Source organism: Coregonus clupeaformis, chromosome 23 (assembly GCF_020615455.1).
Source record: "Coregonus clupeaformis isolate EN_2021a chromosome 23, ASM2061545v1, whole genome shotgun sequence".
Taxonomy (NCBI): Eukaryota; Metazoa; Chordata; class Actinopteri; order Salmoniformes; family Salmonidae; genus Coregonus; species Coregonus clupeaformis.
In genome coordinates, this window is record NC_059214.1 from 50,692,203 (window position 1) to 50,707,458 (window position 15,256).

General features: G+C 44.8%; 1 protein-coding gene across 1 annotated transcript in view; it reads right to left on the bottom strand.

Annotated features, from left to right (window-relative positions):
* Positions 1-954: 954 nt before the first annotated feature.
* Positions 955-15,256, bottom strand: part of LOC121536172 (melanoregulin-like) — a 30,312-nt gene continuing 16,010 nt past the window's right edge. The window contains exons 3-5 of the mRNA XM_041843449.2: positions 4,904-4,994; positions 1,659-1,831; positions 955-1,090 (exon numbers count right to left, since the gene is read on the bottom strand). Of these exons, the coding sequence (XP_041699383.1) occupies positions 1,016-1,090; positions 1,659-1,831; positions 4,904-4,994 (339 nt within the window). The 3' untranslated portion in view covers positions 955-1,015. The remainder of the gene's footprint in view (positions 1,091-1,658; positions 1,832-4,903; positions 4,995-15,256) is intronic.

A 15,256-nucleotide genomic window follows, 5' to 3' on the forward strand; every position in this document is an offset into this window, starting at 1 on the left:
AGTTTCACTCGATCGGGCACAGCTGAAGTTTTTGAGAGAAAACAAATAGTATTTGAAGGTATGATGGAAATACTAACTGTTGATTGAGTACTAAGCAAGGTCCCATTGTGAAATCCTTTCCATTTTGCACAGGTCCTTCAATCTCAATAGGATTTCCAATGAGGTGAAAGTTTTGTGCACCCGAGGTGACGTCTTACTTCCCTACAGCCTGGATGAGGACATATGGAGCCCTCTACTGGTCAGATAATGCAGGTACAAGACATACCAGCAACCGTGACAAGAACGTCTGTTCTGGTGACATTGATAGACATCCGAGAGACAATCAAATTTAGTTAATCAATTAAATGTTTAGTTTCTGTTAAAGTCTAATATTTCAGATGACCATAAAAATGTTAAAAATTCTGTATCAAAAGTATCCTTTCGGGCCTGCATACAACTGTTAAATATTACAGACAATTGTGCAATGTTTGTCGTTGCTATAACAATCCTGAAACTAAGAAACACCTACAACAACATGTATAGAAAATGGCTTTGGAGGGACATTAGACATTAGAATATAAAAAGGTGAAAAGGAGGTCAGTTAGAATCCGTTAAAGTCTCTAAATGAAGGGACATCTTCACATTCCTTCTAATGCCGGCAGGAGAATCCCAAAACACTAGTTCTCTCATTCACTCTCCGTCTTCTCTCTCCGTCTTCTCTCTCCGTCTTCTGTCTCTCCGTCTTCTCTCTCTCCATCTTCTCTCTCTCCATCTTCTCTCTCCGTCTTCTCTCTCCGTCTTCTCTCTCCGTCTTCTCTCTCCGTCTTCTCTCTCCGTCTTCTCTCTCCGTCTTCTCTCTCCGTCTTCTCTCTCTCCGTCTTCTCTCTGTCTTATCTCTCCGTCTTCTCTCTCTCCGTCTTCTCTCTCCGTCTTCTCTCTCTCCGTCTTCTCTCTCTCCATCTTCTCTCTCTCCGTCTTCTCTCTCTCCGTCTTCTCTCTCCGTCTTCTCTCTCCATCTTCTCTCTCTCTCTTTCTCTCATTCTCTCTTTGGGTATTTCTCCTTCGCCAGTCTGATGAAATCCTCTGCACTGTCCAGAGACACCAAGCGATCCTGGTAGAGGATGACAGGAATAGAGGAGAGGAGGAAAAGAGAGGAAAGGAAGAGAAGAGAGGAAAGGGGGAGAAGAGAGGAGAGGGGGAGAAGAGAGGAGAGGGGGAGAAGAGAGAAGAGGGGGAGAAGAGAGGAGAGGGGGAGAAGAGAGAAGAGGGGGAGAAGAGAGGAGAGGGGGAGAAGAGAGGGGGAGAAGAGAGGAGAGGGGGGGAGAAGGGAGGAGAGGGGGAGAAGGGAGGAGAGGAGGAGAAGAGAGGAGAGGAGGAGAAGAGAGGAGAGGAGGAGAAGAGAGGAGAGGAGAGGAGGAGAAGGGAGGAGAAGAGAGGGGGAGAAGAGAGGGGGAGAAGAGAAGGGGAGAAGAGAGGGGGAGAAACAACAGATAAACATCAGTAACTTTGCTTGAACATTTGTCCCTTCATTAATGCCCCATTAAGTGATTACTCCCCCCTCCTGCATAAATAGGTGTGTGTGTGTGTGTGTGTGTGTGTGTGTGTGTGTGTGTGTGTGTGTGTGTGTGTGTGTGTGTGTGTGTGTGTGTGTGTGTAGCAGTAGAGCAGCAGTACCGTACCATAACAAAGAGGTATCTGTCTGAGCTAGCCACTCTTCGTGGGAACAAACTAGAGTGGTCTAGAGTGGTCTGTAACAGCTCTCTGGCTCTGTTCAGGTTATCAGATTCACTCAGCGTTGTCCTGTACTGCTGTCTGTTCACCGCCAGGAGAGAGTCCACCTCACGCTGGTAGCCTACAGGGGACACAAGCACCAGTATAAAGCCTGGGGACGTAGAATCAACAATTGGAATGTTCAACTCAATAGTCCTTAAACTATAATATTGTGTTCAGGGTTTGGAAAAGCATATAGATTGGAAAAGGACATAACACGAGCATCAACCAAAAGAGCAAACTCTTAAGAATGTTAACACACATTCGTTCACATCCATTTCAAATGGAGACTGTCTTGATTTTGCACAGTGCACTGTTGTTGTGTTTTGTTGAAATGAAAGAATTAGAAGTCCAGTTTCTCCACATTTTGGATTCAAATGGATTTAATCATCATCTTTTTGTCAACAATCTACACAAAATACTCTGTAATGTCAAAATGGAAGAAAATTCTAACCATTGTAAAAAAATTAAAATATGAAAATGAAACAGTAATATATCTTGATTAGGATAAGTATTCAACCCCCTGAGTCAATACATCTTAAAATCACTTTTGGCAGTGATTACAGCTGTGAGTCTTTCTGGCTAAGTCTCTAAGAGCTTTACACACCTGGATTGTGCAACATTTGCCCATTATTCTTTAAAGAATTCTTCAAGCTCTGTCAAATTGGTTGTTGATCATCGCTAGACAACCATTTTTCAAGTCTTGTCATAGATTTTCTAGCAGGTTTAAGTCCAAACTGTAACTCGGCCACTCAGGAACATTCACTTTCTTCTTGGTAAGCAACTCCAGTGTAGATTTGGCCTTGCTTTTTTGTTTATTGTCCTGCTGAAAGGTACATTCATCTCTGTTGGAAAGCAGATTGAACCAGGTTTTCCTCTAGGATTTTGCCTGTACTTAGCTCCATTCCGTTTCTTTTTGATCCTGAAAAACTCCCCAGTCCTTAACGATGACAAGCATACCCATAACATGATGCAGCCACCACTATGCTTGAAAATATGAAGAGTGGTACTCAGTAGTGGTACTCAGTAATTCATTGGACACTGTGTTAACAAACCTCCAAACGAGCTTCAATGCCATACAACAATCCTTCAGTAGCCTTCAACTGCTCTTAAACACTAGTAAAACTAAATGCATGCTTTTCAATCGAACGCTGCTAGCACCCGCCCACCCGACTAGAATCACCACTCTCGACGGGTCTGACCTAGAGTATGTGGACAACTACAAATATCTAGGTGTCTGGTTAGACTGTAAACTCAACTTCCAGACTCACATAAAGAATCTCCAATCCAAAGTTAAATCTAGAATCGGCTTCCTATTTCGCAACAAAGCCTCCTTCACTCATGCTGCCAAACATGCCCTCGTAAAACTGACTATCCTACCGATCCTTGACTTGGCGATGTCATTTATAAAATAGCCTCCAACACTCTACTCAGCAAATTGGATGTAGTCTATCACAGTGCCATCCGTTTTGTCTCCAAAGCCCCATACACTACCCACCACTGTGACCTGTACGCTCTTGTTGGCTGGTCCTCACTACATGTTCAGTCGTCAAACCCACTGGCTCCAGGCCATCTATAAATCACTGCTAGGCAAATCCCCGCCTTATCTTAGCTCATTGGTCACCATAGCAGCACCCACCCGTAGTCTGCGCTCCAGCAGGTATATCTCACTGGTCATTCCCAAAGCCAACACCTCCTTTGGCCGCCATTCCTTCCAGTTCTCTGCTGCCAATGACTGGAACGAATTGCAAAAATCTCTGAAGCTGGAGACTCTTATCTCCCTCAATAACTTTAAGCATCAGTTGTCAGAGCACCTTACCGATCACTGCACCTGTACACAGCCCATCTGAAATTAGCCCACCCAACTACCTCATCCCTATATTGTTATTTAATTTGCTCTTTTGCACCCCAGTATCTCTATTTGCACATAATCTCTTGCACATCTAGCATTCCAGTGTTAATACTATTGTAATTATTCTGCACTATAGCCTATTTATTGCCTTACCTCCATAACTTGCTACATTTGCACACACTGTATATATATTTTCTGTTGTATTTCTGACTTTATGTTTTTTCTTTTACCCCATATGTAACTCTGTGTTGTTTTTGTTGCACTACTTTGCTTTGTCTTGGCCAGGTCGCAGTTGTAAATGAGAACCTGTTCTCAACTGGCTTACCTGGTTAAATAAAGGTGAAATAAAAATAAATAAAAAATGTGTTGTGTTGGATTTGCCCCAAACATAACACTTTGTATTCAGGACCTAAAGTTAATTGCTTTGCCACATATTTAGCAGTTTTACATGTTTTTATTCTGTACAGGCTTCCTTATTTTCACTCTGTCAATTAGGTTAGTATTGTGGAGTAACTACAACGATGTTGATCCATTCTCCTATCACAGCCATTAAACTCTGTAACTGTTTTAAAGTCACCATTGGCCTCATGGTGAAATCCCTGAGCAGTTTCCTTCCTCTCCGGCAACTGAGTTAGGAAGGACGCCTGTATCTTTGTAGTGATTGGGTGTATCCAAAGTGTAATGAATAACTTCACCATCCTCAAATGGATATTCAATGTCTGCTTTTTCAATCTTTACCCATCTACCAATATGTGCCCTTCTTTGCGAGGCATTGGAAAACCTCCCTGGTCTTTGTGGTTGAATCTGTGTTTGAAATTCACTGCTCGACTGAGGGACCTTACAGATAATTGTATGTGTGGGGTACAGAGATGAGGTACTTATTCAAAAATCTGGTTAAACAATATTATTGCACACAGAGTGAGTCCATGCAACTTATTAAGCAAATTTTTACTCCTGAACTTATTTAGGCTTGCCATAACAAAGGGGTTGAATACTTATTGACTCAAGACATTTCAGCTTTTCATTTTTAATTAATTTGTAAACATTTCTAAAAAAAAACATAATTCCACTTTGACATTATGTGGTATTGCGAGTAGGCCCGTGACAAGAAATGTAATCCATTTTAAATTCAGGTTTTACTTTTTCTGAAAAAAGTCAAGATGTGTGAATACTTTTCTGAAGGCAATATGTAAATAGAGAAGGAGAGCAGCAGAAGTGAAGTGAGAATAGACAGGAAAAGGCTAAGGAATAAAAAGGTTGAGATACGAAGAGAGGAGATTATCTCTACTAAGTTTATCTCACCTAGCTGTATTAGAATCTTTTTCCACCGGCTGCTGATCTCTCGTTTGGTGTACCTCAGAGTATGGATGTCATAGTTGAGCTTCTCCCACTCCTGATACACAAACACACACATAAACAAACACACACACACACACACATCCCAGACAGCACACATACATCTCGCCGACGTCAGCCTGACATTGGTATATATCGTTTGTAGATCGTGTTCCATGTAGAAGGTCGGCGGGAGGGTGTGGTAGGTCGAAATGCACGCGCGCTGCACCCGTCACATGGCCGCTCAGCATCACAGAGATTGTGTAGACGTTCGAAATGTTGTGTCACAATGCTTGCCAGTATAACTGAGCTAATAATCGTTCTTGTATTTTCCATTCAAATTCGATGTTTACGCTCATTTGGGTAAGGGTAATTCAAATTGTGTAGTGAAACAGTATTTTGCTGTTGGATCCGACCTCAAATAAAGGGTATTTTTAAATGTCATCTGTAGAGCGTAAGTAGCGGCTGAAGGGCGAATGCGATCTAATGCCGACGTCTCGGCGACATCTTGCCATTGTGCGAACGCTCTCTACACTACATCAGCCCGATGTATCACGCTATCTGGGACACACACACAAAGGAAGAGGAGAGGCAGAGGGGTAGGTGTTGTTAATAGTTATACAATAGTGCTGGCCTATGTCTCAGTCCCAGGCATTCCTAACACAATGCATCACGGTCATATGCTGCAATTCATAATGAATACTGATGTGTCCACCGCTATTTAATATGTGGATTATCCTTTCACTTCAGGAATCTGTGCACTGATGGTTTCTAGAGATCACATGTCACAGGAGATTGCTGATTGGCCTTTTTTTGTGTGGCTTTTACAAAGTAAGAAAAATGCACAAATATAAGAAAACAAAGTTAGAAACAACAGACACAGGGGAATAATAATTACAAAAAAACATAAAGACAAACAAAACAACAACAAACAAACACACAGAAAAACAACAATAATACAAAATAAATAAAAATACCATTAATCAGTATACAGATCATAGAAACACAAGCCTCAGACTCAGGGCCGGCCTGCCTACAGTGCCTTGCAAAAGTATTCATCCCCCTTGGCGTTTTTCCTATTTTGTTGCATTACAACCTGTAATGTAAAAAAAAAAAAGGGGGATATTCATGTAATGGACATACACAAAATAGTCCAAATTGGTGAAGTGAAATGAAAAAAAACTCTAAAATATTAATAACGGAAAAGTGGTGCTTGCATATGTATTCACCCCCTTCGCTATGAAGCCCCTAAATAAGATCTGGTGCAACCAATTACCTTCAGAAGTCACGTAATTAGTTAAATAAAGTCCACCTGTGTGCAATTTAAGTGTCACATGATCTGTCACATGATCTCAGTATATATACAGCTGTTCTGAAAGGCCCCAGAGTCGGCAACACCACTAAGCAAGGGGCACCACCAAGCAAGCGGCACCATGAAGACCAAGGAGCTCTCCAAACAGGTCAGGGACAAAGTTGTGGAGAAGTACAGATCAGGGTTGGGTTATAAAAAAATATCTGAAAACTTTGAACATCCCACAGAGCACCATTAAATCCATTACTCACAGACCAGGCAAGGAGGGCATTAATCAGAGAGGCAACAAAGAGACCAAAGATAACCCTGAAGGAGCTGCAAAGCTGATATTGGAGTATCTGTCCATAGGACCACTTTAAGCCGTACACTCCACAGAGCTGGGCTTTACGGAAGAGTGGCCAGAAAAAAGCCATTGAAGGAATGATGGATGGTGCTAAATACAGGGAAATTCTTGAGGGAAACCTGTTTCAGTGTTCCAGAGATTTGAGACTGTGACAGAGTTTCACCTTCCAGCAGGACAATGACCCTAAGCATACTGCTAAAGCAGCACTCGAGTGTTTTAAGGGGAAACATTGAAATGTCTTGGAATGGCCTAGTCAAAGCGCAGAACTCAATCCAATTGAGAATCTGTGGTATGACTTAAAGATTGCTGTACACCAGCGGAACCCATCCAACTTGAAGGAGCTGGAGCAGTTTTGCCTTGAAGAATGGGCAGGAATCCCAGTGGCTAGATGTGCCAAGCTTATAGAGACATACCCCAAGAGACTTGCAGCTGTAATTGCTGCAAAAGGTGTCTCTACAAAGTATTGACTTTGGGGGGGTGAATAGTTATGCACGCTCAAGTTCATTTTTTTGGTCTTATTTCTTGATTGTTTCCCCAAAAAATATATTTTGCATCTTCAAAGTGGTAGGCGTGTTGTGTAAATCAAATGATACAAACCCCCCAAAAATCCATTTTAATTCCAGGTTGTAATGCAACAAAATATGAAAAATGCCAAGAGGGGTAAATACCAAGCCACTGTATGTTGGCAGACTGACGAGTCATTTTCTGAGCTAAACTGACCAAGACGCATCTCCAATAACACATAAAACCTCATAATTCAAAAACAATAACAATTTCTCTCAACCAGTGGCATATGGGCTTTTTAGGTGAGCGTTGATGCCGCCCTGTGATAAGCAGTGCCCACTTTGCAGGGAAGCAAAATATTTATGTTGTCCATTCCCAGCATGCCTCTCCAGGGTGCTGTTGGAGCGACGCATCGCTGCAACCACCAACGTTTCGTCAATTTTTATTACAAGTATTTGATCCCCTGCTGATTTTGTACGTTTGCCCACTGACAAAGAAATGATCAGTCTATAATTTTAATGGTAGGTTTATTTGAACAGTGAGAGACAGAATAACAACAAAAAAATCCAGAAAAACAAATAAGAAATAAGTATTTGACCCCCTCTCAATCAGAAAGATTTCCGGCTCCCAGGTGTCTTTTATCCAGGTAACGAGCTGAGATTAGGAGCACACTCTTAAAGGGAGTGCTCCTAATCTCAGTTTATTACCTGTATAAAAGACACCTGTCCACAGAAGCAATCAATCAATCAGATTCCAAACTCTCCACCATCGCCAAGACCAAAGAGCTCTCCAAGGATGTCAGGGACAAGATTGTAGACCTACACAAGGCTGGAATGGGCAAAAAGACCATCGCCAAGCAGCTTGGTGAGAAGGTGACAACAGTTGGTGCGATTATTCGCAAATGGAAGACACTGTCAATCTCCCTCGGCCTGGGGCTCCATGCAAGATCTCACCTCGTGGAGTTGCAATGATCATGAGAACGGTGAGGAATCAGCCCAGAACTACACAGGAGGATCTTGTCAATGATCTCAAGGCAGCTGGGACCATAGTCACCAAGAAAACTATTGGTAACACACTACGCCGTGAAGGTCTGAAATTCTGCAGCGCCCGCAAGGTCCCCCTGCTCAAGAAAGCACATATATAGGGCCGTCTGAAGTTTGCCAATGAACATCTGAATGATTCAGAGGAGAACTGAGTGAAAGTGTTGTGGTCAGATGAGACCAAGCACTGCTAAAGCTAACTCTCTCTCCTCTGCTCTTGTCCTTCTAGACCTATCCGCTGCCTTTGATACTGTGAACCATCAGATCCTCCTCTCCACCCTCTCCGAGTTGGGCATCTCCGGCGCAGCTCACTCCTGGATTGCGTCCTACCTGACAGGTCGCTCCTACCAAGTGGCGTGGCGAGAATCTGTCTCCGCACCACGTGCTCTCACCACTGGTGTCCCCCAGGGCTCAGTTCTAGGCCCTCTCCTATTCTCGCTATACACCAAGTCACTTGGCTCTGTCATATCCTCACATGGCCTCTCCTATCATTGCTACGCAGACGACACACAACTAATCTTCTCCTTTCCCCCTTCTGATAACCAGGTGGCGAATCACATCTCTGCATATCAGTGTGGATGATGGATCACCACCTCAAGCTGAACCTCGGCAAGACGGAGCTGCTCTTCCTCCCGGGGAAGGACTGCCCGTTCCATGATCTCGCCATCACGGTTGACAACTCCGTGGTGTCCTCCTCCCAGAGTGCAAAGAGCCTTGGCGTGACCCTGGACAACACCCTGTCGTTCTCCGCTAACATCAAGGCGGTGACCCGATCCTGTAGGTTCATGCTCTACAACATTCGGAGAGTACGACCCTGCCTTACACAGGAAGCGGCACAGGTCCTAATCCAGGCACTTGTGATCTCCCGTCTGGATTACTGCAACTCGCTGTTGGCTGGGCTCCCTGCCTGTGCCATTATACCCCTACAACTCATCCAGAATGCCGCAGCCCGTCTGGTGTTCAACCTTCCCAAGTTCTCTCACATCACTCCGCACACTCCATTGGCTTCCAGTTGAAGCTCGCATCTGCTACAAGACCATGGTGCTTGCCTACGGAGCTGTGAGGGGAATGGCACCTCCGTACCTTCAGGCTCTGATCAGTCCCTACACCCAAACGAGGGCATTGCGTTCATCCACCTCTGGCCTGCTGGCCCCCCTACCTCTGCGGAAGCAGAGTTCCCACTCAGCCCAGTCAAAACTTGTTCGCTGCTCTGGCACCCCAATGGTGGAACAAGCTCCCTCACGACGCCAGGACAACGGAGTCACTCACCACCTTCCGGAGACACTTGAAACCCCACCTCTTTAAGGAATACCTGGGATAGGATAAAGTAATCCTTCTACCCCCCTTACCCCACCAAAAATTTTTAAAAATATTGTAAAGTGGTTATCCCACTGGCTATAAGGTGAATGCACCAATTTGTGAGTCGCTCTGGATAAGAGCGTCTGCTAAATGACGTAAATGTAAATTTAGTTTTACTAGCGTTTAAGAGCATTGGAGGCTACGGAAGGAGTGTTGTATGGCATTGAAGCTCGTTTGGAGGTTTATGACACAGTGTCCAATGAAGGGCCAAATGTATACAAAATGGTGTTGTCTGCGTAGAGGTGGATCTGAGAGTCACCAGCAGCAAGAGCAACATCATTGATATACACAGAGAAAAGAGTCGGCCCGAGAATTGAACCCTGTGGCACCCCCATAGGTCCAGACAACAGGCCCTCCGATTTGACACATTGAACTCTATCTGAGAAGTAGTTGGTGAACCAGGCGAGGCAGTCATTTGAGAAACCAAGGCTATTTAGTCTGCCACTAAGAATGCGGTAATTGACAGAGTCCAAAGCCTTGGCCAGGTCAATGAAAACGGCTGCACAGTACTGTCTTTTATCAATCGCGGTTATTATATCGTTTAGGACCTTGAGCGTGGCTGAGGTGCACCCATGACCAGCTCGGAAACCGGATTGCATAGCGGAGAAGGTACGGTGGGATTCGAAATGGTCGGTGATCTGTTTGTTAACTTGGCTTTCAAATACTTTCGAAAGGCAGGGCAGGATGGATATAGGTCTGTAACAGTTTGGATCTAGTGTGTCACCCCCTTTGAAGAGGGGGATGACCGCGGCAGCTTTCCAATCTCTGGGGATCTCAGACAATACAAAATACATTTTAGTCATTTAGCAGACGCTCTTATCCAGAGCGACTTACAGTTAGTGAATACAATTTTTTTATTTTTTTTATAAAATCAAATCAAATTTTATTGGTCACATGCGCCGAATACAACAGGTGCAGACATTACAGTGAAATGCTTACTTACAGCCCTTAACCAACAGTGCATTTATTTTAAACAAAAAAGTAAGAATAAAACAACAACAAAAAAGTGTTGAGAAAAAAAGAGCAGAAGTAAAATAAAGTGACAGTAGGGAGGCTATATATACAATAAAATAAAGTGACAGTAGGGAGGCTATATATACAGGGGGTACCGTTGCATAGTCAATGTGCGGGGCACCGGCTAGTTGAGGTAGTTGAGGTAATATGTACATGTGGGTAGAGTTAAAGTGACTATGCATAAATACTTAACAGAGTAGCAGCAGCGTAAAAAGGATGGGGTGGGGGGCAGTGCAAATAGTCCGGGTAGCCATGATTAGCTGTTCAGGAGTCTTATGGCTTGGGGTAGAAGCTGTTGAGAAGTCTTTTGGACCTAGACTTGGCACTCCGGTACCGCTTGCCGTGCGGTAGCAGAGAGAACAGTCTATGACTAGGGTGACTGGAGTCTTTGACAATTTTGAGGGCCTTCCTCTGACACCGCCTGGTATAGAGGTCCTGGATGGCAGGGAGCTTTGCCCCAGTGATGTACTGGGCCGTACGCACTACCCTCTGTAGTGCCTTGCGGTCAGAGGCCAAGCAGTTGCCATACCAGGCGGTGATGCAACCAGTCAGGATGCTCTCGATGGTGCAGCTGTAGAATTTTTTGAGGATCTGAGGACCCATGCCAAATCTTTTTAGTCTCCTGAGGGGGAATAGGCTTTGTCGTGCCCTCTTCACGACTGTCTTGGTGTGTTTGGACCATGATAGTTCGTTGGTGATGTGGACACCAAGGAACTTGAAGCTCTCAACCTGTTCCACTACAGCCCCGTCGATGAGAATGGGGGCGTGCTCAGTCCTCTTTTTTTTCCTGTAGTCCACAATCATCTCCTTTGTCTTGGTCACGTTGAGGGAGAGGTTGTTGTCCTGGCACCACACGGCCAGATCTCTGACCTCCTCCCTATAGGCCGTCTCATCGTTGTCGGTGATCAGGCCTACCACTGTTGTGTCGTCGGCAAACTGGTGTTGGAGTCGTGCCTGGCCATGCAGTCATGGGTGAACAGAGAGTACAGGAGGGGACTGAGCACGCACCCCTGAGGGGCCCCCATGTTGAGGATCAGTGTGGCAGATGTGTTGTTACCTACCCTTACCACCTGGGGGCGGCCCGTCAGGAAGTCCAGGATCCAGTTGCAGAGGGAGGTGTTTAGTCCCAGGATCCTTAGCTTAGTGATGAGCTTAGAGGGCACTATGGTGTTGAATGCTGAGCTGTAGTCAATGAATAGCATTCTCACTGGCCCCCCATGGGAATCAAACCCACAACCCTGGCTTTGCAAACGCCATGCTCTATCAACTGAGCTACATCCCTGCCGGCCATTCCCTCCCCTACCCTGGACGACTTGTGCGCCGCCCATGAGTCTCCCGGTCGCGGCCGGCTGCGACAGAGCCTGGATTCGAACCAGGATCTCTAGTGGCACAGTTAGCACTGCGATGCAGTGCCTTAGACCACTGCGCCACTCAGGTTGAACAGGCTAGTAATAGGGGTTGCGACAGTTAATTTAAAAAATATATAATCTAACATAAATCATGTAGCAGATATAGAAAATTAAGAGCATGTGGCCTTTTCTGTGGCCTACAAGCTGGAGATATAATGTATGACAATGTAATGAGAACACTTCTTACATCATGCTGGTTTCTCCGATCAAATAGCTTCACCTAAATGGCACCCAATCAAATAACAAATGCACTGACATGTTAACATGTGGTCCTCTGTAGCTCAGCTGGTAGAGCACGGCGCTTGAAACGCCAAGGTAGTGGGTTCGATCCCCGGGACCACCCATACACAAAAATGTATGCATGCATGACTGTAAGTCGCTTTGGATAAAAGCGTCTGCTAAATGGCATATTATTATTATTATTGTTAACAAACAACATATTCTAAAAACGGGACAGGTCAAAGTAAAATGGACAGTATGAAATGGGCAATCAGGATATTCACAACTGTTGTCCAAGAGATTCATCCCGTGGGCTAAATTGTCATGATCAGTGGTTTCAAGTTATTTTACGAGCTGATCATATTGAAAAAATAAAAATACTTCTGCATTTCCCGCTGTGCAAACACATTGCAAATGGGCTCAGGATAACTCCTGATAAAGTTGGGTAGCTGATATCCAGAGCTTAAATAGCCAAATTGATTAGCCACAGGAATTTGGACTAATAAAGCCAATGCAACGGCCTGTTTTACAGTGGGCCTACCACATGGATGGGCATTCATAACATTCCATTGCGGGCGCCATGGTAGGCTACACCCCAGTATGCACGGACCGATGCAGACGTTTTTTGGACGTCTTTTTTTGGTCCTGTCCAGATCTGCGTTTTTGGGTATTTTACAAACGGTAGACCTACCACATACAGTAGATGGGCATTCCTAAAATTCAATTTCAGGCGGCACTCTAGTAAGCAAGGACCGACGCATACACCTTTTGGACGTCTTTTTTTTGTCTTGATTTCTACGTCCACGGACGTTGGTTTTGGACCGGTCTGGCCAAATCTGAACCAATCATACACGTCCACGTTTGGTTCAGATTTAGTCCGGTCCAGCCTTGATTTGACCCAAACATAGACGGGAGTTGGCAAGACAGCACAAACAGATCCGAGACCCGGCTAGAGCATTGCTGAGACTAACTCAAAAGGCTTCACCGAGTCCGACTGGTATTGGTCTAACCTTGTCCCTTTGTACTGTAGGTTATAGGAGTTGGCTTAACAGCACAAAGACATTTGGGACATTTGGAACCATCTTGTCTTTTAACCAGTGTGGGCCGAATGCCAACAGCCACAGTTTCAGGGAAACAACCCAGAAAAATATGCTTTCAACCCTGTCAACCCGTCACTGGGAAACCACTCACAAAACATGCTGTCAACCCGTCACTGGGAAACCACCCACAAAACATGCTTTCCATCCCTGTCAACCCGTCACTGGGAAACCACCCACAAAACATGCTTTCCATCCCTGTCAACCCCAGTCACTTGGAAACTACACACAAAACATGATTTCCATCCGTCAGCCCCAGTCACTGGGAAACCACCCACAAAACATGATTTCAACCCTGTCAACCCGTCACTGGGAAACCACCCACAAAACATGCTTTCAACCCTGTCAACCCATCACTGGGAAACCACCCACAAAACATGCTTTCAATCATGTCAACCCGTCACTGGGATACCACCCACAAAACATGCTTTTCATCCCTGTCAGCCGCAGTCAGGCGCCACGACCACTCAGCACTGTTAGGTTACCATAGATCTGCTTGTTCAAGTGAATAACCAAGAGTCATGTGCTCTCTGTTGACAGAGCCAAACATAGGAACAACAACTAACAAAACACATGCATGGAAGAATACCATTAGCTTGTGCCATGTGGTCAACCATTAGAAAATATGGGTCACCTTGCAAAAAGTGCACATATTGATGCAGATGGAGGATCAGCTAAAAAGAGTGTAGGATAGCCACACTTAAAGACATTTTACATTTTAGTCATTTAGCAGACGCTCTTATCCAGAGCCACTTACAGTTAGTGAGTGCATACATTTTTCATACTGGCCCCCCCGTGGGAAACGAACCCACAACCCTGGCGTTGCAAACGCCATGCTCTACCAACTGGGCTACACGGGGCCACAAACAAAATACCACTTAATTCCTTGTACTGATTCTATTTGGGCTGTCATGTCAACACTAGCACCTCTTGTGCTACGAGAGATGAACTCATCCCCTACAGGAGTCTGGTGGGAAAAGCATGAATTCAGGTTAATCAGTAAGATTGACCCCTTCTAGGCCTTGGTAAGATGGGATCCCTTCTAGGCCTTGGTAAGATGGGATCCCTTCTAGGCCTTGGTAAAATGGGACCCCTTCTAGGCCTTGGTAAGATGGGATCCCTTCTAGGCCTTGGTAAGATGGGACCCCTTCTAGGCCTTGGTAAGATGGGATCCCTTCTAGGTCTTGGTAAGATGGGATCCCTTCTAGGTCTTGGTAAGATGGACCCCTTCTAGGCCTTGGTAAGATGGACCCCTTTTAGGCCTTGGTAAACTCCAATATTGTGCCCTACATCTAGCCTCCATGAATGTCATAAATACCCTATATGAAAGAACTCTGTGTGCGACATCTCTGATTGAATTATTTAATTGAGGTGAGCCAGTATAAACATGATGCTGCCCCGAGAGTGGGAAATGTACAGAGAAGACCGAACTGTGTGTGTGTGTGCGTGTGCATGTCTCTAACTCCGAGGATTTCTTGTTCCTAACCACCAGCCTGAACTCTGTGGGATTCTAATCACCAGCCTGAACTCTGTGGGATTCTAACCACCAGCCTGAACTCTGTGGGATTCTAACCACCAGCCTGAACTCTGTGGGATTCTAATCACCAGCCTGAACTCTGTGGGATTCTAATCACCAGCCTGAACTCTGTGGGATTCTAACCACCAGCCTGAACTCTGTGGGATTCTAATCACCAGCCTGAACTCTGTGGGATTCTAATCACCAGCCTGAACTCTGTGGGATTCTAATCACCAGCCTGAACTCTGTGGGATTCTCAGAATCTATTGATGTTGATTTACTGTAACTGTATGTGACCCTTCAATTATCTTAACGAAGAATCTAAATATTTTCTTATAATAAGGTCTGTGCGTTCCTCAACACATTAGTTTGAATATTCTTTAGTGAATCGGAGTCAGAAAATGGACATCCAAACATAGGGGATGCGACACATACATTACATTCAACAATGAGTCACCCTGAGCAGTACCGGTACTGTTTAATTCATATAAAATAAATGGAAGAAAA